This window comes from Oryx dammah, unplaced genomic scaffold, assembly GCF_014754425.2.
Source record: "Oryx dammah isolate SB20612 unplaced genomic scaffold, SCBI_Odam_1.1 HiC_scaffold_1, whole genome shotgun sequence".
NCBI classification, from domain to species: Eukaryota; Metazoa; Chordata; class Mammalia; order Artiodactyla; family Bovidae; genus Oryx; species Oryx dammah.
The window spans coordinates 100487155-100512399 of NW_024070185.1; the positions used below are offsets into that span (position 1 = coordinate 100487155).

Genomic DNA, 25245 nt, shown 5'->3' on the forward strand with positions numbered 1-25245 from the left:
TTCTGTGACTGCCATATGGCCGATTTATTTTTTAAGTTCTTACCAGTTTCTCCTGGTTCAGTACCCAATTTTTGTCACTACATGTTCACCCTTTCAGTCACTAATTCTTGAGTCAGGTTTTTGTGGCTCAGGAGAGACTTAGGAGACGAACTTTTCACAAAGATGAAGCAGGCAGAGGAAGTAGGGAGGGTCTGTCCCAGGAAGGAACCACAGGATCCTGTTCAGTTACAACAGAACGGAAATATTTGCTGTTAAGGATGACAATGGCTACCATTTTTTAGAGCAAGCTCTGACTGCCAGGTTCTCTGATGAGGATTTAACACGAAAGACTTCACTTAAGCCTTACAATAGCTCTATGACATGCTTCTATTATTCTTTCCATTTTACCCACCAGGAAACCAAGGCTCAGAAATGTAAAGCCATTTCCTGGAGGTCCTGCAGCCAGTTCTTGTTGGCGCAGGATTTGAAATGAAGTCATATTCCAGGTTCAAGTTCTGCTAGTGCTGCCTCTGGTAAGGTTTCTCTAAGAAGCCACTTTCCTCCTAGAAGGACTGGCAAAGGGTTGCTGCTGCTGCGGCTGCTAAGTCGCTTCAGTCGTGTCCGACTCTGTGCGACCCCATAGACGGCAGCCCACCAGGCTCCCCCGTCCCTGGGATTCTCCAGGCAAGAACACTGGAGTGGGTTGCCATTTCCTTCTCCAATGCATGAAAGTGAAAAGTGAAAGTGAAGTCGCTACTAAATATATTTTAAATTAAATACTGTTAAAAATCCCTCATCCCCTATAAAACTCTCCTCACCCCAAGCAGGATGGATAAAATGGACAGAGAATACAGCAAAACGGCTACACCAATAAAAAGAAAGTTTACCATCCTAGTTATTAAAGAAATACAAATTAAAATTACAACTGTGTATTGCTTTTCATTTCAGATTGGAAAAAAACAAGAAAAAGGAGAAGAAGAAAAAGAAGGATGCCTCTTTCCCGGCTGGAACCATGGAGGGTGCAGAAGAGAAGAAAAAGAAGGTTCCTGCTGTGCCAGAAACCCTTAAGAAAAAGCGGAAGAATTTCGCAGAGCTTAAGATCAAGCGACTGAGAAAGAAGTTTGCCCAAAAGATGCTTCGAAAGGCAAGGAGGAAGCTTATCTATGAAAAAGCTAAGCATTACCACAAGGAATACAGGCAGATGTACAGAACTGAAATTCGAATGGCTAGGATGGCACGAAAAGCCGGCAACTTCTATGTACCTGCGGAACCCAAACTGGCGTTCGTCATCAGGACCAGAGGTGTCAACGGTGTGAGCCCAAAGGTTCAAAAGGTGCTGCAGCTCCTTCTCCTCCGGCAGATCTTCAACGGCACCTTTGTGAAGCTCAACAAGGCATCAATTAACATGCTGAGAATTGTGGAGCCGTACATTGCATGGGGGTACCCAAATCTGAAGTCTGTAAATGAATTGATCTACAAGCGTGGTTATGGCAAAATCAACAAAAGGCGAATTGCTCTGACAGACAATGCATTGATTGCTCGATCTCTTGGGAAATATGGAATCATCTGCATGGAAGATCTGATTCATGAGATCTATACCGTTGGAAAACGTTTCAAAGAAGCAAACAACTTCCTGTGGCCCTTTAAATTGTCTTCTCCACGAGGTGGAATGAAGAAAAAGACCACCCATTTTGTAGAAGGTGGAGATGCTGGCAACAGGGAAGACCAGATCAACAGGCTTATTAGAAGGATGAACTAAGGTATCTACCAGGATTATTTTTGTGTTCTGGTTAATAAACAATTGAATCAAATTGAAATGTACTGTCTTGGTTGACTTTTATTTTTCCTTTGCAAATCTTGCTGTGACAAGATTAAGTCAAATCAACAGCCTGGCCTCTTGGATGCAAAACTTAGGGTCCAGCCTGTGTCTTGTGAAAAACATTCCTTGGGTTTATTGCAGATTTTCCTGTACAAAAAACAATCCTGATTTTCCATTTTCAGTTGGCCAAACTGGGTCTAATCTAAGAAAGCCTATTTCATAGGCCTTTGTGCATGATAAAAAGTTCAGTTTACAGATTAAAAATGTTGCAGAAAAAAAAAAAAAGAAAAAGAAGGATGGTTACATGAAAAACTTGGGGCATAATTTCATTAATTTACTTCTGACTTCTTGTTATCACGTCCAGAAGATGGACTTAACAGGTGTTAAGCTGTTTATTATAACAAGCAATAAATCCTTTTATGATAATGGAAAGATAAGTGCAAAACAGGAAGGGGCCCAAAGAGAAGGCAGAAGGGACCCCGCTGTGCTGTGCTGGCGGCTCTGGCCCAGAGGCCGGCTCCGCTCCCTTCTTGGAGCTCGGCAGGAGGTCCGGCCGATGGGTGCGCCCGAGGATGCGGGGAGCACTGTGGGGACCACAAGTCCCAGGCACCCGCGCGCGCGCCTCGCCCGGACCACGTGACCGCGCAGCCCCGGTCGCGATCGCGGCGGCTGTTCGGGCTCGGAGCCCCAGTCCCGAGCGAGCAGACGCGGCCCCGGCGCCCAGCCGCCCAGCACGCTCACCATGGCGGTGAGTCCGGGCGCCTCCTGGAGGAGCGGACGCGGGGTGGGCGCTGGGACCTTGGAGCAGGCGACCCCGGGCATCCCGCGGTGCCCCTGGCAGGGGGCCGGTGAGGGGGTGTGCTGGCAGCTGCGTCAACATCGGGAGCAGGAGAGCTGGCCGGGGCTTTGGGGTTTTTTATTTGTTCCTCCTGCTGGGAGTCAGTCCGGCTTGACTAGCAGTCCGCGGATGAGGGTCGGGATACGCTGGGTGAAGACAGCCTGGCGGGGGTTCCCCCTGCTCTGGGCGCGGTGACTTGGGGGAGACTGCGGGGAGGTGCCCATGAGGAGGGAATTCTCGGAGCACTTCAGCCGGCGGCGGGGCTCACCTACACACACCCCCGGGCGGTTCCCTGCCTTCGCAAATTCGTGATCTGATTTTTTCGGAGAAAAAACAGAGCTTGCCACTTTCCATCCTTACACTTGGGTTAGAAATAGCGTTTCAGATAAACTATTTTTCTTGGTAGAGTTCACCTGGGCTGGAGAGAACTGACAGCTTGCAAACTCTTCGGTCTATGAATAAATCATGTACACAGTTTTCTTCTCCAGGAAGAATGTCATAGAGTTGAAGATTCAGGAAGCCAGCGCAGGTCATTTAGTCAAACGCACACACCCAACTCCCGACGGCCCTCTAAAAGGGGAAACAGATGGGAAGGGTTTATATGAAAAGTTCCCCAGCCAGGCAGTGCTAGGACTGGGACCTTAATCTGCCCCTAAACTCTTTAGCTTATCAATGAGGGCACTTTTCTGGAAGTGCTTCTTGTTGTTGTTGTTTAGTTGCTATGTAGTGTCAAACTCTTTTGCGAGGCAATGGACGGTAGTTTTCCAGGTTCCTCTGTCCTTGGGATTCTCAAAGCGTGAGTAACTCCAAATGAGAAAATAAAGAAGAAACAAGTCCCGTGATTGCTGTCTTTTTCCCCGTAGCCCCTCCCCACAGGGTGGGGCCCTGAACCAGACACAGATAATTTAGCTACTGGAGGCCCTGGTTTATCCAAAGCTGTGAAACTGGATGAGAGGCCCGCCCGTTGAGTGTCTGACCACAGGGCTCTTTGACTGAAAACTGCAGCTCCAAGTCAGGGTGTGCTGATTTGAATCTTTTTCACGGGTGAAAAGGCAAGAGAGGTGAGTCTTTGTCCCTCCTTCTGGCCCCTCGCTACCCAGAGAGGTGGACGCTCTGTGTGGACTTGCAGCTTGGAAAACCTGCACTGTCCATCTGCCCTGACTGCTTCCTGCTTCAGATGTCCTAGCCACCTGCTTCCCTGGCTTGGGTTAGGTGTCTTCCAGGGATCTTCTGTCCCCAGTACCCCCAGATGCCCCACTCCCCAGGCCTCCCCCTTGCTGAATACATAAACCCCTTTGTACTATTTGTTCACTCCCTCTCCCCTAACAAACAGTTGCTCTTTGGGGGCCAAGGACTTGTCTCATTTGTCTCCAGCACCTGCACCCCTAGCACAGCTTTTGGGGGTGTTTCGATCTACTGCGAAAATTGTTTGGGGTCCCTGAGACAGCTGACCCAAGCCTAAGGATGACAGAAGGAACCCAGTTATGGAACCTCTCTGATTAATTAGCCACAGGGGGACATTCCAGTCATGCCAGCTGCTTTATCAAATGAAGTTGGAGTAGGGGTCAAGGCACCATACCTCACTCCACCTGCACAGATGGTGCTGTAGGCTTCTGAAATTCCATGGGTGCAATTCCAGTGTAAATGCCGTTTCACAGGATTACTTGTACCTATTTGTTATTGCCTATCAATTTTTTGTGAACATTTTGCCACCTCAATGGATACTCTTTTTGAGATCGTGACATAGGGTATCTCTGGATAGTAGGACTCAAAATAATTTTTTACTTTCTTTTTGGTACTGTTTCAGCTTTTTCCATTAAGCAAGTATCACTTTCATATTAGGGAGATAAAAAGCTATCTTTATTTTAAAATTATTCAACATGATTTTTTTAAAGACTTTCTAGGTTTCAGTTTTCATCTTACGAGGTTTTGGACAAATCCTTTCCCCTTTTGGAACTCCTTTTACCCATCTGCTAATGAGAAGTGGTTAGAAAGGGACTAGAATTGGACCAGATCAGTGTTTTCCACTTTGAATTTCAGCAGAGTTCAGACCTCTCTCCCCTCGTCACCAAAAGCCCTGTGTTTTATATCGTGGAGTTACAAGGAACATTTTGTCAGTGTTCTGTGGGGGGAAAAGGTGAAAACCAGGGGACTAAATTCTCTGAGAAAATGTTCTGGAGATATAATAGCATGGTGACTAGTTAATAATACTGTACTGTAGATTTGAAGGTTGCTAAGAGTAGACCTTTAAAGTTCTTATCACAAGAAAGAAACATTGTAATTGTCATGATGGATGTTAACTAGACTTCTTGTGGTGACCATTTTGCAATATACACATATATGGAATCATGTTGTACACCTGAAACAAATTCACTATTTGTCAATTATGTCTCAATTTTAAAAACTTTTGGGACACTTGTCACTCTGGCATTTGGAGATTCTAATATTTGGCCATTGTCTTTGAAAGTGAAGTCTTCCATCAGCTGATCCCAGCTCAGCCAGGATCTGCTTGGCTATAGCTGCGCACTGACAGTGCTTCTGCTGGTTGAGGTCTCGCCCAGTGACAGGAGGGAAACATCCCTTCTTTGAGAGTGTGAGCTGACTAATTTCTCTGGCTTTAATCTTGCCAATCATTAAGCCTGATGCAGGCATTTAGAATCCCATTCAGTTCCCATCTTGTCCTCTTCTCTTGGTCACTGAGAGGCAGCATAGACAGATGGGGCTTTGGCATCTAACTCGACTCGGGTTTGAATCTCAGTTCTGCCAACTTTTTAATACTAGCTTTGTGACCTTCAGCAAATTACTTTTCAGATCCCAGTTCCCTGTTTTCTTTCTTATACAATGGACCTAATTGGCCCTGCCACACAGAAGATTGTGGTGAAGTGAGATATTATATCTGGGTGGCAAAGCTCTTGATGCCACCCAGAACACAGGGTGGACCAGCTGCTCTTTGAGAAGAGCCTTCAGACAGGTGCTGCGTGCTCTTTGCTTCCACCTTCATTCTTTCCATAAGACTGTGAGCTCATCAAGGGCAGACACATTAACCTCTCTCCATAATGCTGGGCATGGGATTAGGCTCAGCAACTGTTCAGTGAATTTTGGGTGAACAGGTGTGCAGTACACACTGAAGACAGCTGACCCTGGGCTCATCCATGATAAACACTGCTGGAACAGAATGGCTGGGGCCCTGGGGTAAGAAGAGGCAGTCAGTCCTCAGCCTAGCATATCCTCATTGCCTTTCAAGGGCACAAAGGAGTCATCTCTGCACGACTGAGAGCACCGTGACTGGTTGGTCCAGTGAGGACGTGCACCCCCAAGCACCTTACATCTACCGGGAACTGTGCTGTGCTCAGTAGCTCAGTCATGTCTGACTGTTTGCATCCCTATGGACTGTAGCCCGCCAGGCTCTTCTGTCCGTGGGGATTCTCCAAGCAGGAATACTGGAGTGGGTTGCCATGCCCTCCTCCAGGGGATCTTCCCAACCCAGGGATTGAACCCAGGCCTCCTGCATTGCAGGCAGATTCTTTACCATCTGAGTCACCAGGGAAGCCCCTTCCTGGAACAGGCCAACTCAATTCTAGCTCTACTGCTCACCTACTGGAGGACCCTGGGCAGTTCCCTGCCCTGCCTGGCTTCAGTTGGCTCTGATGGCTTCTAATGGCCTTTCCAGCACTTAAATCCAGTGACCTTGTTTTCCCGGGTCTTTAGAAGAGGTTGCTGGAGAGCAGTCAGGAACGTGATTTCCACTCTGCCCTAAGGCCCCTCTGATGCAGCCCCTTCTCTTTCAGATGCATTTCGTCTTCTCAGATGAGCTAGTGCTTCTCTTTGATTTCTGGAGTGTCCACAGTCCTACAGGTAAGAATTGGGAAGCCCAGACTTGTAGATTGAGTACCTCCAGGCAGTGGGAACCCAGGTTCTCATTATCGTTATGCTCTGTGGACATTTTCGGGAGCCTGACTTCTTCCATAAATATTGAGCGTTAACTTTGCATTTGTCATTCCATTTGGAATCTCCGCCCTTCAGACTGCAAGGAGCTGTTTGTGAGGCCCAGAGAGAGGCACGAGGGTGCAGCTTCCCCCTCCATTACAGGGGAACGAACTGACACCCAGAGAGGGGGAAAGACCTGTCCAGGGACACATAGTGGGCATCAGAGTCAGAACTAGATCAGGCCCTCTTGTTGCCTCCTAGCACCTCCTTCATACAGGGTTCACTGTCTGGCGTCAGCGCAGAAGCCCAGAGTAGCTGCTGCAGCCTTTAACCTCAAGTGAGACATAAATTTGAAAAGAGACGAGTATTCCTTTGACTTGAAAAGGCAGAGTCGGGCACTAATTCATGATGGAGTTGTGTTTCCACTTAAGCACTTACATGTTAAAAATAGACTGCTGAGGCCAGAGCTTTCACTGCAGGGATCCAGTTGTCTGTGTGAAGAGTCCACGTCTCCCATCTGCCCGTTTTCTCTGATCTTCTCTCTCTCTCCAGCTCTTTATACTTTCTTCCCCTATATCTGTTAGACCTGACTCATATTTGTTTTCTTCAGTCTTTCACCATTTTTAATTTCTGGGCTTATAATCTCTGCTGGCAACCTATGGATGGAAATTGCTGTGATCACAATATACCTACCTACAACCTGGGGATAGACGATGGAAGGCATTGTAACATAATAGAAGGAACAAAGAAACAGAGCAGGATGCCTTGTTTCCTAGTTGAGTAGCTTTATTTAGTTACGAAGTCTGTTATTACCTCTGTTAATAGAAATAATACATGTTTCTCAAAAAGTTACTTTGAAATAGGACATGTGATTTTGTTAACTCTAGCTTGGTAGGCAGATTATAAAATAAAAGTGATAAGAGGACTGTTCTTAGATCAGCAATGATAGTGGCAAAGGCAAAGATTATGAATAATCCAATTCTATAGAGCTCAGGTCCATTTAAAACAATGCCATTTAATGGCAGAAGACAACAAAATTCTGTAAAGCAACTATCCTTCAATTAAAAAATAAATTAATGTAAATATAATAAATAAAAATAAAACAATTTAAAAATCACTGTGTTTTGGAAGTGTCAATTCTTAGTTCTTAATTTATTCATTCAATAAATTGTGTTGAGTACCATCAAAAAATAAAAGGAATAAAAATAGACTGGAAGAAGCCCAAACGCCCATCACTACAGGTATTGATCAAAATTGATGCTGGTTGATAGCTAGGACCTCAGCAGGGGTTGTTGGCTGAGGTCTTTGTGGCAAGGTACCTAGGTTCCCAGAGTGAGTGTCCCAAGAGAAAAAGGTAGGGGAAAAAAGGGAGACAGCAAGAACAAGGTAAAAAAAAAAAAAAGCCTAGTTTAAAGACCTAGCTCTGGAAGTCAGAGAGCATCATTTCCACCTTTATTGGCTGAGGCAGTCCCAGAGGTCTTCTGGGACAAGGGGAGGAACACAGATGCCACCCCTTGATGGCAGGAATGCTGCCACTGTAAGAAGAGCATGTGGGGTGGGATAGAGCAAGGCGGCCATCTCTGCAGAATCTAATCTTTCACAGACATTATGAAGCCACAGAAATTAGATGGACCTCCGTGAACTAAAGGGAACCCATGCACCGTGTTCAGAGGATGCAGTGCTGCCTGCTGGGGTGCAGGTGGGGTGATGTGCCGGTGGGCATGCTCCCCGCCACCCCACCCCCCCGGCTTTGCCAGGTGGCTTTTCCTGCTGAGCCCAAAGCTACACTCCAGCAGGGCACTCCCATCAACAATGGGCTGGAAGGGGAAAGAGACAGGAGTTCTGAGCCCAGCAAGAGTGGGGAAGAAGATGGGAGGGGAAGGGGGGGAGGAATGGATTCAGAGGGAGGGTGGGGGGAGGTGCCAAGTCCCCAGAGAAGCTGCCAGAAGGGGAGCAGTGTTTGCCTGGCTGGGCTCTGTAACTCAGTCTCCTTTGACAGGCATGGCCCTTTCCGTGTTGGTCATCCTGCTTCTGGCTGTGTTGTATGAAAGCATCAAGGTTGGCAAAGCCAGGCTGCTCTACCAGGCCCTGATGAACCTGTCCATCCCCACAAGCCAGCAGCTTATCGAAGAGACAGACCAGGATTCTTCAAGTTCAGACTCCCTGCCTGTCAGCAGAAGCCCTCTCAGGTAACAGACGTGGGGTGGGGGGCAACGGGCAGAGTGCTCACACTCACCTTGAGAGGTAGGCTGGACCTGCAGGACACTTAGCCCCACTTCATCCAAGGGAAACTGAGGCCCAGGGATGGACCGGAACTTGCCCAAGAGCTTCCAGTTAGTTGTCAGTGACGTGGACTACAGCCAGGTCTCCTGATACCCAGGCTGGGGCTCTGAACAGCCACGTGGGAGGCTGCAATCTTTCTGACTCCGGTGCAAGCCTCAGTCCAGCAACAAGGGTGTCTATTCAGCCCACCCCAAAACCACAGCAGGTTTTCTTAGGTCACTAAGGCTTCCAAACCCAAGATGGTACCTGCAGGTCTTCTATACAAATGATAAAAATTTGTTGTCAGCAGCGTACCAGCTTGGTAGAGGGCAACCTCTTGCTCCTTCCTTCCCTCCTCGTTCTGATAGCCACTGGGGATTCCCATTCTGTCCTCTCTGCAGTACTGGCTGTGCTAACTGTGTCTGTCTGCTCCTTAGGTGGGGGCCTTGAACAGTCACAAACCTGCTGCAAGGGAGGTGTTTTCGTACTGGTCTTATATATGTTTTACTGATGAGGATATTTCAGTTCAGAGAGGTTAAGACGCTTATGCTGAGCCACAGTTAGCATGTGGCAGAGCTAGAAATTAATCTGTTACCAGGGTCCATGCTCTTTCCATTGTAATACTTCCATTCACAGCTGATTCAGGGGGGAAAATGTCTGCCTTACTGATGATTTTGTATTATCCTTTGTCAGATGTGATTGATCACATATCTCATTTTCCCTTTTTGCCCTGGATACCAGGAAGCTCATAGCTCAGTGTGGTAGAAAAATGATTATCCCAAACTCCTTGTACAAGTCCCTCTTCCCTACTCTATCACTGGTTTCTGACATGTCTCTTTAAAAATAAATCTGTCCTGGGTTAAATGTACGGATTATAAAGAAGCTAGTCCTATACCTTGGTTGCTGTTTCCACTCCCTGACACCAACTCCTAGCTTCCAGCTCTCTGCCAGCATTAACTGGGCGTTCCTGTTCATCTAGGTGGTTTTTGTGTCACTTCGGCCAGTCTCTGCTCCATGTCGCTCAGGTGGTCGTGGGCTACTTCATGATGCTAGCGGTTATGTCCTACAACACCTGGATTTTCTTCGGCGTGGTCCTGGGCTCAGGTGTGGGCTACTACCTGGCCTACCCACTTCTCAACATGACTTAGCTGGTTGAGGGTGAGGGCTCTGGGGGCTGGAAGGACCTAGGGCACCTCGTTCCAGACCTTGAACCCCATGTCTCCTGTTTCTTCTGCTGGCTGTTCTCAAGGCATTGCCGGCTCCTGGAAACTTTCAGCTGAACCCAGCGCTTGCTCCCTGGAGTTCTGAGGCCATTGCCACTCCTCAGCCAGGCTGCAGAGGGCCCTGGCGAAGTCTTTCTGTGCCTTTAAGAAGGCTGCTGTGACAGGAGGTGGGGTGGAGACCAGAACCTGGGGGCAGATTTCATAACCGTGGCAGCATTTGCTGGGATCCCTTTCCCTCTCCTGGGGCGAGAGTAAGTGACAGCTGACTAAAGGCAAAGAGCAGGATCTTTACCAGGGCTGTGACCTACCCTCCAAATACAGTGAGCTTCTCCCATGGGATGGCACTGCCATGGGAAGGTGATAGTTAAATGGCTTTAGGTGTAGGGGAGGGGAGCTCTTTGTGGCCTTAATCTTATCCTGATCCTCCCCCTAATGCAAAACCAAGAATTCACTGAGTAATATTCAATCCTGATGTTTTCTTTTTATTACTTACTGCTCACCCATAGTGATCTGGTGGGGAAACAGGATTGTTCAAATACTGAGTAAGCCACAGGGCGTATCAACTGAAGATGCGATAAGCCATCAAGCCAATGAGTAGAGTTAGGTGGGGGCTCTTCAGATATTGAACCTTTTCGCTTGAAAGAAAAGGAAAGAATAGACCCAGGGAGAGAAAATCACTGCTGTCTACTGTAATGTCTACACTCAAGTACCTCATGGGCTAGGGGAAAGATGGTCTGAAGCTTTGAGAATTAAAAAAGAAATTATTTTAATAAATATATATTTTTAAATAGTCTGTGGGTGTCTTCTGTTTCTCCTCATTCAAACAGCAAGCTCACAGAACCCTGAAACTGCAGGAGCTGAGTAGGGCTGCCCAGGGCCTGAATCTGGCTGTCTCCCATGAAGACAACTCTGTGCTCTGCAAACTCAGCCCCGAAACGCTGTTTCCTCAGCAGACACCCTCAGTGCCAGCCTAGTCAATAAGCCATTCTTCTGTTCATGTAACAAATAATGATTAGAAAAAGAACTGTCACATGGACTATAAACGCACTGTTATTAGCACCTTCTCTCCCTGAGGGCAGAAGCAAAAATATATCAAAGCCCCTTTTAAAAGTTACAATAAGAAAGAGCTGAAACAGAAAGTATCGTATGTGACGCCTTCAGTACTGATCCGTGTATTCTCCCCACATAAGCAGGGAGATGGAAAGCTTCTCAGTGTCACAACGGGTGTTAAGATTTGTAGTCTTGTAGTTGGACGGTCAGGCATCCATGGTCAGGTCAGGCATCCACTTCCGTGTCCAGCTAAGACCCCTCCCCTGCCCTGAGGCACTGCTGAGATCATCTCTGTAGGTGATCAGCAGCCTCTTTCGTTTGATGGTCTCTTTAAATACAGCTGAGGCTTTCACAGCATGGAGGGCTTTTTAAAAAATCTACTGTCTAGAGAAATGGATTATATGGCCAGGTTAAAGTAGGCATTTTCAACGGTCTTCAGAGTCAAGTCACAAAAGGTGGTATTTTCTCTACTCGAATTTTTGTTTTTAACAAACACCTATATAATACTTACTATCTACCAGACGGGCAGTGTTCTAAGCACTTTATAGAGTATTAACTCATTTAATTCCCACAATAAAGTAGGAAGTATTTCTGCCCTTGTCTCAGAGATGAGGAAGCTAAGGCAGCTACAGTCACCCAGCTAATAAGTGGTCAGGCTCCCTGGCCTAGAGTCTGCTCATCAGCTCAGATGAGGGCTGTGGCTGAGGCAGTAACTGGCTTTGGCCACACGGCATCCAGTGGAACAAGGGTGTGAATGCAGACAGTGGAGGCTGAGAAGTCTGTGCTGTGTGAATTTCACCCTAACAGGACGGAAATTGTTTCAGGGGACCTGGGGTGGGGCCCAGGAGCCTGTATTTCTGACATACAACACTGCCCTCCTCCCTCAACCCAGGACAAATGGTGCTGGGCTGGCCGAGAGCCCCAGCTTCAGAATCCCACGGCCAAGATTTGCATTCCTGTTCTGTCGCTTACTAGCTATGTAAGGTTGGACGAGTGACTTTACCTCTCTAAGCCTCAATCTCCTCTATTAAAGGATAAATATCTTCTGTGAGGGCCGCTGGAGATGAGACAGTCTGGGTAAAGTGCCCCAAAACAGCGCCTAGTTGTTAAACAATAGAGTTTACTAAATGGTAGTTCTTATGCCTCCCAGGCCCACAGATGGAAGACAGGCTCAAAGCTATCATCAAAAAGGATACGTGTGACTGGCAGGTGAGATGGAGTGGAATCTGGGTTCTTATAAACATTTAAAATCAGGGAACATTTTTATTAAAGTTATTCTACTTTTTAAAGACTGCTTACATGGTCTTTGGAAAATGCTGAAATAAGTAAAATGACCATGAATATTTTCTCACTACTGTTTCCTGCATTAGTCTTGGGCCTGAAATCAGAGGAAACGGAAGCTGCTCTTCAAGTGAAGACTCAGGCTCTCAGGTACCATCCATGATGGACGACAACACAGGGACCCTCCCCATCTTCTGTGCCTGGCTTCCTAGGGTGTAGGACCTGGAGTCAGTGGACGACAGGACTGGTCCTAACCCTGCTGCCCTGAGCCCCAGAGTAGCTGGGATGCTGGGATAGTGCTTGGAAAGCCTAACAGTTCCAGGGTTAAGTACCTAAGGAAGCATGTCACAGTGCTTTCACGCATGTTAACCAACCCAGATCTGTTACAACCCCTACCCTCACATTCCCAGAGGGTACAGACTGCTCTCGGAACCAGATTTGATTTCACCCCAAAAGCTTGAGTCAGGTTTCATTGCAGACATTTATTTTTGTTTTTTTAATTTCAAATATGCATTGACCTCTTATATCAGATTTAAGGCAGAGAAAAGATACACGTCCCAGGACTGCAGGCAAGGCTGGTAACTTTACCCTCTACCAGTTCTGCCAGGGAGACCTCACCGCGGGGACAGCACTGGTGCTGGGACACGGGGAGCACCGAGGGGCAGGTCGGTCTGGGAGTTCAGAGAACAGAAGGCGTGGGAGAGGGCAGGACCCAGGGCCTCGCTGGAGGGGAGCCCCCCAGCCCTTTCTCCATGCGGGACTCTGAGGCAGGACCGGGGGGGGGCTGCTGCCAACCCCAGGGTTCCGAAGACAGGGTCCCACGCTGCTTCACCTGGTCAGGCAGGGGCTCGGAGGTGGGCCAGCTCAGGCATCGGAACTACTGTCCTCAGCGTGCTCACCTTCACCTCACCCCGTGGCTCATCTAAAGCCAGCGCTGGCTGTGCAAAATTGTGCCTAGGGAAGGGTCGGTAGAGAAACCTTTGCACCGGTTTCCTGGGTCTTCATCCCAGCCAGTCAATGTCATCATCATCGTCATCATCTCCAAAAAGGGGTGTTGGGGGCGGGCGTCCCTTCATGCTCTGACAAGACAGGAAAGAGTAGTCAGTCCTCACTTGGCCCTGCACCAGATGGACTTCTCGCCTGCGCAAGAGGAAGTGATCAGCATCTTTCCCGGCTCCAGGTGGGAAAGGAGACTGCTGGTAAGGGTTTAACTGAAGGGACGAACCCTGAGGCCAGCAAACCCCAGGCTTCCAGAAAAGCTGAGACAAGCAGCCAGAGAAGGGCGGCAATCTTTCAACACGGAGACAAGAAGACCAACTTTGGCTCGTTTCGTCATTTATTTGAGAAACACATGTATTGATTGGACAGGTTTTCTCGCATGTGGTAACTTACACATTTCGTGTGGGAAAAGGAAGGGGGAGCAGGATAAGGAAACAGAGAAGCAGAACCGCCCTCAGGGCAGAGGACACAGGAAGAAGGAAGCTGGAAGAGTACAGTCACATCTGAAAAACGCTGTTGTGGCCTCGGTAGCCTGCCTGGCTCTAGACGTGGGCCCACCATTTGAGAGAGAGTCGAATTTAAAGTCTTGGCCTCCCTACCAAGTGGAGAATCCCAAGATGAAGAAAACCCAGGAATGTAGGTTCATATCCCTGGTCTCACTGGCCCTCCGCCCCTCCCATCAGGCAGGAGGATAAGGGGGATTAACGAGCCAGAGGAAACTCTCCCCCCTTTTCGTGACTTGAGCCTCTGGCCTTTTCCCTCTAGACTGGCAGGGAGAATCCTATGGGTTGCTGGGACTGACGCTGAAGACAGGCACTCCCGAGTGTTCTCTACTAAGTAAGGTACCTTCTGCTCTGGTGAACTACTCTGGCCCGGGATCAGATTTCCCAGGGCCAGCCAAAGGAAGGCGGTGTGATATGATCAGAAGTCCCTGGGCTAATTCCATCTCCACCCCCAACTAACAGACCTCGAACCTCTCCCTGGGCATCAGTGAAGTGATCTCTAAACTCTGATGGTATGGGATCTTAAAACGTGGCTCACGGCTTCTGTTTTGTTCCAGCTGAGATTCTGGTGTGCATCTGCCAGCTATGTAACCTTGGATCAGTTATTTAATGTTCCAGAGCCGTGGCCTTCTTTCTACAAAATGGAATGAAAGTGCCTACACTTCACTGAACTGGCAGAAGATTAAATGTCTATAGTTTTCAGAGGACCCAAAAATCAGACATTAACTTGATGATATTAGTATTAACACCAATAATGTTCGGCTAAAGTAAGAAAACTCCATCCATATATGGGACAGTCACTTGAGATATTCAATTGGCTTTGTGTTCATATTCAGAACTCTCAAATGAAAATGTAATTCTTGGGAAGAAAGGCCAGTGGAGGAACCAGCACGCTTTCCCGGGGAACACAAGCAAGAGAGAAGGGTTCCTGTACATAGTAGCCAGATCCCAGCTCTGCCACAGCCATTTTCCCAAGGTCTTGGCAAAAAGCAGAATTCATTTTGGTGGATACCAAAGGGGAGAGGATCTGCCCCGATTCACCTCATATTTCTGTTCCTGGGATGGACAGCCTGACTCCGATCTGTGTTCTCCACCCACATTTTACCCTAGTGAAATTATCACAATAGTCAAACGTCCTAGAGAGAGCCAAGAATGCTTGTAACTTAGTACAACGGGGACCATGAATGCAAGAAACGGGGTTCTGTCCCAGGCTTAGTCAGCAGATTACCCTTCTGGCCTTAACTTTGGGGTTCTGTAAAATGAGGCTACCCTATCAGTTGTTGCTGCTGTTGGTTTACTTGCTAAGTTGTGTCTGACTCTTTGGGGCCCCATTGACTGTGGCCTGCCGGGGATTTCCCAGGCAAAATTACTGGAGTGGGTTGCCATTTCCTACTCTAGAGGAATCTTCCCAACCCCGGGATCGAACCCGTGTACCCTATGTCTCCTGTACTGGCAGGTGGATTCTGTATCACTGAGCCACCAGGGAAGCCCTACACTCTCAGCACTTAACCCCTTCTCTGCCCAGGGATATTGTGATAACAAAACGAGGCAGCAGGTGCAGAGCAGGCTGATGAAGCAGAAAATGCTTAGAAACAGGTGGTCTGAGTAGGAGCCTGGGGTTTGAGTCCTAGCTGTACCATTAACTCACTCTGTGGCTTTAGGTAAATCATCCTTCTGAACCTCAGTCTGTCTATGAATACAGACGCCAGACAAAAAGATCTTCAAAGTCCTTTCCAGTTCTCAAATAAAACACCTTAGCCGCGTTGAGGTCTGGAAACCTGAGGCTTTAGCATTCAATTATGGGACTAAGCAGCCCAACTTTCTTCAAGTAGAAATTACTGCTGCATGAATGGAGACCATGATCCTTTTTCAAGAATAGAGTGGTATCTGCCCATCCCCACCAGGCTTACAGAGCTGTTCCCTCCCAGCCCAAGCCTGCTCGCACAGGGCCCTGAACACAGAGCCCAGGGGCTGGGCCACCAGCAGACCCCCTCCCTCTTCTCACAGCCAGCGGGGAGGGGCCCCCAGAGGGCGGCGTGAGGACTTGGCAGGGCCTGGGAGTTCCTTACCACTTCGTCTTCATCCTCCTCCTCAGCCTGTGCTTTGGGCTTCGGAACTTTCAGAGCTGCCCCTTTAAACAGTTCATCCTCTTCATCCTCAGAGAGGCTGAAAGCAAAATCAGGAAAATCAAGTCATAGGAAAATGTTCCTGCCCCAGGCCACAGTGCCCACAGGCTCTGGGCTAAATATCCAACAGCTGCGGTGACTGCCCAGGAATCCCCCGCTTCTCCTCACTCACCCCCAGCACTCTTGACTCCCTCCATAACCTACAGCCAGAGCAATCTTTTAAAGCCAGTAAATCAGTCACATCACTCCTGTGCTTAAATCCCCTTAAAAGCTGCTCACTGCACTTAAAGTTCAAACTTCTAACAGTGACAACAAAATCTCGCATCCCTTGGCTCCTACTGAGTGCTCCAACCTCGGCATACACCACTGTTCTCCCACCCACTGTGCTTTCTTCCTGGACTGCGTCGCGCCCCTCCTACCACAGGGCCTTGCATGTGCTGGCCTTGCTTTCTGCAAACACTCCTGCCCACTCTTGGCAGAGAAGGCTCCTATCCATCCTTCAGGCCTCAGTTTACACGTCACCTTCTCGGAATCCTTCCCTAGTCACCCGACCGAAAGTAGAATAAGTCCCCCTTTATTCTCTATTGTAACCCTGATTCTTTCTTTCTTTTTTTAGAAAGCATTTATCATGCATTTATAACATACAGTTGACTCCTGAAGAATACAGGTTTGACCCATGCAGGCCCACTGATATGTAGACTTTTCTCAATAAACATGATTTGCACTTGGGTGAGTGTGGGGGTGTTCAGTCGCTAAGTTGTGTCTGACTTTTTGCGTCTGGAGATGAGCCAATTGTAAAGTTACACACACAGGGTCAGCACCCTTAACTCCTGTGTTGTTCAAGGTCAACTGTATAAGCATTTGTTTGTTTTCCCTAATAGACTGTAAGCTCTTCAAGTCAAAAACCAACTCCACCTTGCCTCCCACACTCCCACAGAGCCTACTGCATGGCAGGTACTGAGTAAATACGTGAATGAGTGAGTGATTCAGCCAGCCAGCCAGTCTCAGGATGAATCACTCGCCCTGGAAAAACTGGAGACAACCTCCACAGGCAGCCGCCTGCTCCTGAAGCTGCTCGGGGGACACACCTGGGATGCTGAGAACAGTGTTCAGATGCAGGTGCTGCTCCTGAGGCTGCCGGGGCTGCCTCTGGGCTGCACGGTTCCTGGGAGGGAGCAGCCGAGCTTGTGGCATCCCTGTCTTCCTGGAGCTCTGGAGGCTGAGGCTCTCCTGGACGTTCAGGCCCCACGGCCAGTGGGTCCACCTTCTCGGGGTCTGAGGTCGGGGACAGTCTCACGGAGCTTTCTTCCTCCCTGACACGGGCGTCTCTCAATGCTTCCTCGCCCTCAGAGTCTACAGCTACAGGGCCTGGAGGCCTGGGGGGAACTGAAGTTGGGGGCCCCAGAGCTCTTCGCGAGGGGAGGCAAGCCAGTTCGGGAGGGACCGAACGTTCTTTTATCTCTAAGCTCGCCTCTGTTTCTGAGGGCTCCCCTTCCCTTCTCTGTGCGTCATCCTGGGGAGTGAGACAGCCCTGAGGAGACAGCGGGGCATCTTCCTGGACCACCCGCTCCGACAGCGCTGCAGAGGGCTCCCGCCGCTCCCCGTCCAGGGGTGCCTGAGACTGTCCCGAAGGGCTCCGAGGTTGCGCCTCGTCCTCGTCCTCTTCATTGCTGCTCTCTCCTTTCTCTTGCTCGTGTTGGTTTAACAGCTGAAGGGTCACCATCTGTTCAAAAGCCAAGAAGGAGGAGAGGATCACTGACCAGAAACAGAGGCACTCCCAGTCTCTATTAACACAACTGGTCGTTGACTTCAAGTAACTCTGCTGTTCTGTTTGTTATTTTTCAGTACAAATGCCTTTGTTTCTTCCTCTCAAAAGAGGCTGCCCATGTCTGTACAGACATCCTAGTTACTGATCAACAATCTTGAATAATTTTTTACTCAGGATCCTTTGGACGGCACTTAAGCAATGAGATACCCATCTCAATAACACAAATGACAGCTGGCTGTACCTTGATGGTGTTCATGATGGTCCCCAGAATAGTCCTGCCTTTGTAAGACTCCTCCAGCTCAAACTCTCCCCGCAAGGAGTGAAACACCTGGTTCATAATCTTCTTGACCTGCACGACCACATGAGAGAGAAACAAGATCCAAATGTATGCTGCCAAAGTCAAGCGACTAAGGGATGCATGTAAATTCCAGAGAGGGGCTTCTCTCCGGTGGTTCAGTAGGTAAGACTGGGCTCCCAACACAGGGGGCTCGGGTTCCTTTCCTGGTCAGGGAACAAGATACCACATGCCATAACAAAGACTCAGCCCGGCCAAATAAATTAGATGTTAAATAAATAAATTCCAGAGAGAGGTCTGGAAGGCTTAAATGAAGCCCTCTTAGGACTCTGCAGTGGGACACGGCTGGTCAGGAACCGAGACACCGAAGGCTGACACTGTGGAGGGGACAGTGGTGAATAATCAGCAGCACTTGGCGGAAGGGCTATAGCAAGGACAGGCGAGCCGTGGGTGCTTACGACCCTCAAAGGCGGCTCACCGACGCCACCCTCCCACTGAGGCGACCCCTGGAGCTGCCACGGGCTACGAGGATTAGTGGCCAGAAGACGCTGGCACGCTCCCCACTCCTCTCCTGTGACTTAGAAACATTTCCCTTATCTGTCAAGACCTCAGCATGGGGCTCTTTGGGTTTGCCACCAAAGAGACAGGTTCCAGTGGGTTAACTCTGATTTAAGTCAGATGGTCAGAGAAGGCGATGGCACCCCACTCCAGTACTCTTGCCTGGAAAATCCCATGGATGGAGGAGCCTGGTAGGCTGTGGTCCATGGGGTCACTAAGAGTCGGACACGACCAATTCACTTTCTTTTTTTAATTTATTTTTTATTTTTTTTTTACCAATTCATTTTCATGCACTGGAGAAGGAAATGGAAACCCACTCCATTGTTCTTGCCTGGAGAATCCCAGGGACGGGGGAGCCTGGTGGGCTGCTATCTATAGGGTCGCACAGAGTCGGACACGACTGCAGCGACTTAGCAGCAGCAGCAAGTCGGATGGTGGTGGATCGGAAAACAAGCTAAGGACACAACACACTGACAGCAAAAATCCTTTCTGAAGGCCTGCTATGCATACGCGACTGCCCTATAGGACACGGTTCACTTTCTGAAACGCTAGCTCACCTTTTCTGAGGGGTCAGCAGCAGTGGCTTCGACCCCAGACGTCTGGGCCTTGCTCTCTAGGTCCTTGATGTGCTGTGCATTTTGCTCTCTCAGGGATGTGACTTGGGCCTGGAGGGCTGAACACTGCAAAAACGAACAGGCTGTGGCTGTGGCCTGGGAACCTGGACTTCCAGGTGAAGGTCAGGAAGCCCAGGAGGAGGAGAAGCATCCTAAGCTTTAAGTGTCAACCTCACGTCAGCCTGCTGACATCCACACCCCTCCACCCACTCCCCAGGCCTGCTGACCCAGAGCACTCCACTTCCTCATCACTCAGTCCCAACTCACCACTCCATCTCTTTCCCAACAAGGTCACTTGCCTTGTTCCTAATTAGGTCAAGAATATGATGAAAAATGAGAGGAAGGGTCTGATGACCCTAGTCACACAAACATACGAATGGTCGCCACCAAGACTGCCTTCCTCATCTCTGAGTGGAAGATTTTCAACTGGATACTTTAACTGACCTCCAGATATGAGGACTTCCATACATGGCGCTAAGCCATCCCTCCTTCTCTCTCTCGTTTTATGCCAGATGATCCCACCACACCTGTGCTCCAGCCCATCTCAGGGCCTTTGTCCAGAACACCTGTGGCCTTCCCCACCTCATCAAAGCTCCTTGTCCCTCTTGCCTCTGCTCCCCTGGGTACTTCCTCTTCTGGGCCTCACAGCATTTAATGCTTATCTTTGTTTCTTGGTCTCCCTTTCTTGATTTGAGACTCCTGAGGAGTGTTCTTTGTAAGCCTTTTCCCTAACAGAGTACCTGGAACACAACTGGCACTCAATAAGTATTTGCTTAATAAATGAAGGATCAAATTATAATGGAAAACATAGTCTGGAACATGAATGCTGCTTTTTCTTTTTCTAGGTCACTGACCTGTCATCCCAAATGAGTACGTGAAATATGACTGATCAACCAAAGAGCTGAACCAGTATGATTCTGTTTTCAAAAGTGATTAACATCTTTCAGGTACAAAAGGAGCTACAAGACTTGAACAACCTGTTTGCCTTAAATTGCCCAGGCTGCTTAAGTCCAAGGGAAAACACTCACCTTCTCCTCCAGCTGGAGCAGCTGCTGCTGACTGGCATCTCTCTGTGTACACACCTCCTGGTACTGCTGCAGGTGTTCATTCTTGGCAGAGGCCAACAGCTGCTCACACTTGGCTTCCCACTGGGTCTGCAGCTCAGCATGTACTAGAGACAGCTGCTAAGAGAAAGTAATCACTGTATCCTGGGGGGCGTCTAACTACATCTTGGGAAACCCCATCTTTAACAAGGCAAAAAAGTTAAGAGCCCAGATTTAGCAGAGAAACAACCATCTGGAAGACCTTGATTGTCAGGACTCCAAAAGGTACTACAACCATATAAAGGGAGACTGTCTATAAACAGGTCCCCAGGGCCATAATATGATCATACTTTTCAGGATCTGGACCCTTAGACCTTTTTAAACAGAAGAAACTTATTTCCCTCCAAAATTCCACAGATAATCAAATGGAGGACACCAATTCACTCTAACTAAAGAACATACAACATATAAACATGAAAGCAGAAACTTACAAAAAGAAAGGCTGCTGTCAAATGACTGGAGATTAGCTGTGTCCTGCCACTGCCCTTGATTTCCCTGCCTCATTACCTAAATAAGTCCCTCTTTTCTTGGACGATGCCTGGAGGATGGTGTCTGGTGGGTGAGGACTTTGGCCTTGTCACGTTTGGAAAACTTTTTGCCTTCATGTTTTACTTATAATAAGATTTCCATTAAGCTTTAAAACAGACAGAAGATTCTCCATTTGATTCCTGGCTCTTCTTCTACCTTTGTCCAAAGGCATCAACTATGAGAAATGTCATCTGAAAGGATCAAGAAACTAGAAGCTTTTCTGAGTCCTTCGTGCCTCCCTTTTATTTCCGAAGTGCTTCAGTTTCCCATTACCTGCTCTGCAGCTGCTTGGTCGGTGGACACCCGAGCCTTCTTCAAGAGCTGTCGAAGTTTGTCCAATTCCTCCTGGTGTGATTTGCGAATTTCGTCTATCTCCTCCTCAGCCTGGCAGCGCTCTTGAGCTGACTTCTTTTTCCTTTCTGAGAGGTTCTTAGGAACAAGAGAACCGTCATCAGTTCTAATTGTTTGAGGAAAATAAATGGAGATGGTGATGGTGGTGGCAGTTACTAACATCACTGGGTCCTTACTTCGTTAATGATAACAATTCATTTTTTCAATTTAGTTTCCCCAATATATTTAACATTCTCGACTACTGGCAGTAAGAAAAAAACAAGAAGAAGGTAAACTAGAAGAGCTTTATCTACCACTGTATTAAGAGATGAGGAACATCTTAACAGTGGTAGGTGTACAGGGAAATAAGATACTTTCATTATCTGCTGGTAAGAAAGTCACAATTCTGTGACAGGACCTTTAAAATACATACACACACCCAGAAATTACACAAATTAGACTTTAGTTTAAGGAAGCAGTAAGCATATGCGTGCTATGTGCATTATATATTATAAAGATTATGTGTTACAAGGATGGTCACTGTAGGAGTATCGAGAACAATGGAAAGTTGAAACAGCCCTCACAATCAGAAAGAACTTTTTTTAAAAAACCTGATAAAATTATGGAAGAAACAAAGTACAGACCAAGATTTATCCTCTAAAAGGGCACTAGGCAAAAGGGCTTTACTAGAGAGTTTTATTAAAAGCACAGAAACAGAACACTCTTTTCAAATCTAAACTGTACCAAAATATAGAAAAAGATAGAAATGTTCCCAATTTGTTCAATGGGGCTAGTATTATCCTAGTGTTAAAATTTATAAAATAACAAAAGATACCATTAAATAAGGTTAAAAAACATCAAACTAGAAAAATATTTGTAACATCTATGACAAAGGATTAGCACTTTAATAGTGTTTATAACAGAGGAAATACAAATAGGTGTTAAATATATGAAAGCTTTACTACTAACAAAAATATTCCTAAAGACAAGATAAGCATATTTCACCTATCATGAAAGATTGTAAAAATTTATACCGGCAGAGTTGGAAGAATAATGGAGAAATAGGCTTACTTACACAGTGCTGGAAATGTAAGCTAACATACTTTTCAGGATAATCTGGCGATATTTATTTTAAAAATTTAACTGTTGAGAATTTTCTCTGATGCAGCAATTCAAATTCAAGCAATCCATTTTATGGAAATGCGCAAATGAATTTGCAAAAAAAGTTATATAGTACAAAGATATCCATGAAAGCAATGTTTGAAACAGTGAAAAGTTAGAAACAGAAATACCCATCAACAGGTGAATAGTTAAGTATAATTATGGTATAGCCTTGCAGCAGCCTACTATGTAGTAGTTACAAAGAATGAGAAAGCGCTCATTCTTATTAGTATGATGGCCACAATACAATCTTTAAAGTATTAAACATGATCACATTATTATTAAAAATGTTATCAGTGTACACATGTATATACATATACTTTATACACACACATATGCATGCTATGTGCATTATATATTATACACAGAGAACAATCTGGAAGAATAATCATATATTTTTTTATAGTTCTTGTCTCTAGTATAGAGAAGAGGAAAACATAAATTTTCATTTTTTATTTTATATTTTTCTGTATTATTTGTATGTTACAGTGAGCACACGCTACCGTACTTTTTAAAAGGAAAATAATAATGTTTGTGAAACAGCCCACTCTGGCCACCTGGGTACAACAGAGAAACTTCAGATGGAGAGCATACCTTTTCCAGAGACTCCTTCTCAGTTCGCAGGTCAGTCAGCTCCTCCTCCAGGGAGGCCACCCTGAGTTCCAGCTGTCTCCGGCTTTGCTTTTCACTCTTGAATTTGGACTGCACTTGCTGAGAGGTTTCTTGGAGCTCTGAGATATGACAGCACAAAGGCTTGGCTGTAGAACCAGAGCTGCCGTGGGCTGTATGGCATCCTGACAGCTCCTTCAAAACTGCATTCTCTCATCTTCCAGCCCTCCCACACGAGCCTCTTCCACTCACTTCTTCCAGCATCACCTCATTGACCAGCAACAGGCTTATCAAGCCATGAACTGACTCACTGACTTCCACACCCATCTATATTTATCTCTGTACCTACAAGTCACCTCTGACACACACAAAATGGAAGAGAAGTGTACCAAGCAGTCAGAGATCACCCGTGACATTTATCAGTCCTTCAATTCCATGTTGGTCATCATCTCAACACACTGGACTCAACACGTTGACATCTTTATTTAGTAGTGGTCCAGGCCCTTTCTCAATGCCTGGTAAGATATTCTCAACTTTCTTGGTAACTGGGACATTCTATCAATAGTCTGTTTTCTAAACATTCCTTCTCAAATAAAGCTATTTGGAATATTTCTTTAAAATGTAATCTATCAAACAACAAGGTCCTACTGTATGGCACAAAGGGATATCTGTGCCATAGGGGTAATATCCCTATAATAAACCATAATGGAAAAGATTTAAAAAAAAAAGAATATATATATATATGTATAACTGAATCACTCTGCTGTATAGTAGTAGTAATTAACACAATACTGTAAAACATTGTAAATCAACTATACTTCAATAAGAAAACAGTAACAATTTTTACAATGTAATGCATCAAAATTAATTTTCTTGGAAAACTTTTGAGACCTTTATGGCACCGTTAAGGTAACTGTCACAGGGCACTGTGAAACCGGAAAGAAGGTATCAGTATGACATTCGAATCTGAGATTTTCCTTCAAGTTTGCTCAAGTGATACTCTAAGAAGGAAAGGACTTATCTTCAAGGTATCACTCCACCAGCTGACATCAATGTTTTTTAGCTCTCTTTCTGGACAAGTGAATTTTGTTTCTTCTTAAAACTGTTGCTGTTCTTGCCATACCCGGCCTACTGGTCCCATCTGTGCCTTCTACATTTATTTTTACACAAGGTGATGGATGAATCAACATGCCAGTCTTCACAAATCTGCTATTCACCATGTCTCGAGCAGCACCTTTGTGCCAGGCACTGAACTAGTACTAAGGGAAGGACTTCACCAAGATGAGCAAAGCATCATATTTGCCCTTCAGAGGCTTGCATTATAGAAGGGAAAACAGACACACAAGTAGTGCTGATCAAAGGCTAACTCTGAAAATGGTCATAATAATGCACTCAGAGATGCAAGATTTTAAAGGAGATCAAATATTCTAGGGGCAAAAAAAAGGGTGAAGTTTCTGAAAGGCAGTTTTTGGAGAACTGGAGGTAAATCTTGGTGATGTTGGGCACACCACAAGTCTGGAGAACAGTATTGATAAAAAGCAAGACAAATACAGGATGTACTGAAGCAGCAGGCTGGCTAGTATGCCCAGAGCTACGATGAATTAAGCAACATAACAGGAAATAAGCCAAGGTGGAGGGGGCTTGAGTGCCAGGCTGAAAGACTGCAATCCATCCTCTAGGAAAGAGGCAACCAATGCAGGAAGCACCTTCTTCTCAAGCCTCTACCGAGTCTCAAGTTAGAGGAACCCCTCAGTTAGATTAGTCACAAGTGAGATTCTCTCTTCCAGGCCTGTGAGGCCAATCCTAAGTACCAAAGATACTGAACACTTGACCAAACAAAGGAGAACTGTGGCCACTAAATGGAAGGTCAGTTCTCTTGTCATTTATGTCAAACAATCATGTAGGTTTATACTGGTTCACCTTAATTTTTGGCTTCATCCTTCATAACCTTCATGAGCCTTCTGTCCAATGGACCGAGAGGAAGGAAATAGTGTAATTCTTTACGCTTACTTGGTCACAGTCCCAGCCCCCTCCACAAGGGCATACCTGAGAGCTCTGCCTGCAGCTGGGTGAGCTGACCCCTGAGGAGGTCTGTCTCCTTCACGCTCTCTGTGAGCTGGACCTGCAGCTCTGTTTCTTTCTTTTGGTGGGCCGTCATTTTCAGGTGCAGATGAGAGACCTGTGCGGTGGCAGCAGCTAGCTCCTCCGTCACCTTGGCCTGAAAAGCGACAAATCGACATCACTTTAAACATGCTGATGCCAAACCTCACAT

At 46.8% G+C, this 25245-nt stretch overlaps 3 protein-coding genes across 7 annotated transcripts in view; 2 read left to right on the forward strand and 1 right to left on the reverse strand.

The window, feature by feature from the left end:
• Nucleotides 1-961: 961 nt before the first annotated feature.
• Nucleotides 962-1785, forward strand: LOC120863319 (60S ribosomal protein L7-like). The gene has a single exon (XM_040239447.1). The coding sequence runs from the start codon at nucleotides 992-994 to the stop codon at nucleotides 1736-1738; it is 747 nt and encodes a 248-aa protein (XP_040095381.1). The 5' UTR covers nucleotides 962-991; the 3' UTR covers nucleotides 1739-1785.
• A 671-nt stretch (nucleotides 1786-2456) lies between these two features.
• SLC31A2 (solute carrier family 31 member 2) lies at nucleotides 2457-10841 on the forward strand. 2 transcript variants are annotated; one of them, XM_040239476.1, is made up of 4 exons: nucleotides 2457-2546; nucleotides 6425-6491; nucleotides 8563-8752; nucleotides 9805-10841. In XM_040239476.1, the coding sequence occupies exons 1-4, from the start codon at nucleotides 2541-2543 to the stop codon at nucleotides 9971-9973; spliced, it is 432 nt and encodes a 143-aa protein (XP_040095410.1). In that variant the 5' UTR covers nucleotides 2457-2540; the 3' UTR covers nucleotides 9974-10841. The 2 variants fall into 2 exon arrangements, with proteins under 2 accessions (XP_040095410.1, XP_040095418.1); XM_040239484.1 differs by lacking the exon at nucleotides 2457-2546 and adding an exon at nucleotides 2719-3697.
• Nucleotides 10842-12841: 2000 nt separating this feature from the next.
• FKBP15 (FKBP prolyl isomerase family member 15) overlaps nucleotides 12842-25245 on the reverse strand; it is a 58240-nt gene continuing 45836 nt past the window's right edge. For 2 of the 4 annotated variants that reach the window (XM_040239344.1, XM_040239342.1), the window contains exons 20-28: nucleotides 25020-25191; nucleotides 22959-23095; nucleotides 21147-21302; nucleotides 20271-20423; nucleotides 19186-19308; nucleotides 18017-18124; nucleotides 17096-17730; nucleotides 15951-16047; nucleotides 12842-13458 (exon numbers count right to left, since the gene is read on the reverse strand). In XM_040239344.1, the coding sequence (XP_040095278.1) occupies nucleotides 13381-13458; nucleotides 15951-16047; nucleotides 17096-17730; nucleotides 18017-18124; nucleotides 19186-19308; nucleotides 20271-20423; nucleotides 21147-21302; nucleotides 22959-23095; nucleotides 25020-25191 (1659 nt within the window). In that variant the 3' untranslated portion in view covers nucleotides 12842-13380. Of the gene's footprint in view, nucleotides 13459-15950; nucleotides 16048-17095; nucleotides 17731-18016; nucleotides 18125-19185; nucleotides 19309-20270; nucleotides 20427-21146; nucleotides 21303-22958; nucleotides 23096-25019; nucleotides 25192-25245 lie in introns of all 4 variants that reach the window. The other 2 variants (XM_040239343.1, XM_040239341.1) reach the window with 1 other exon arrangement.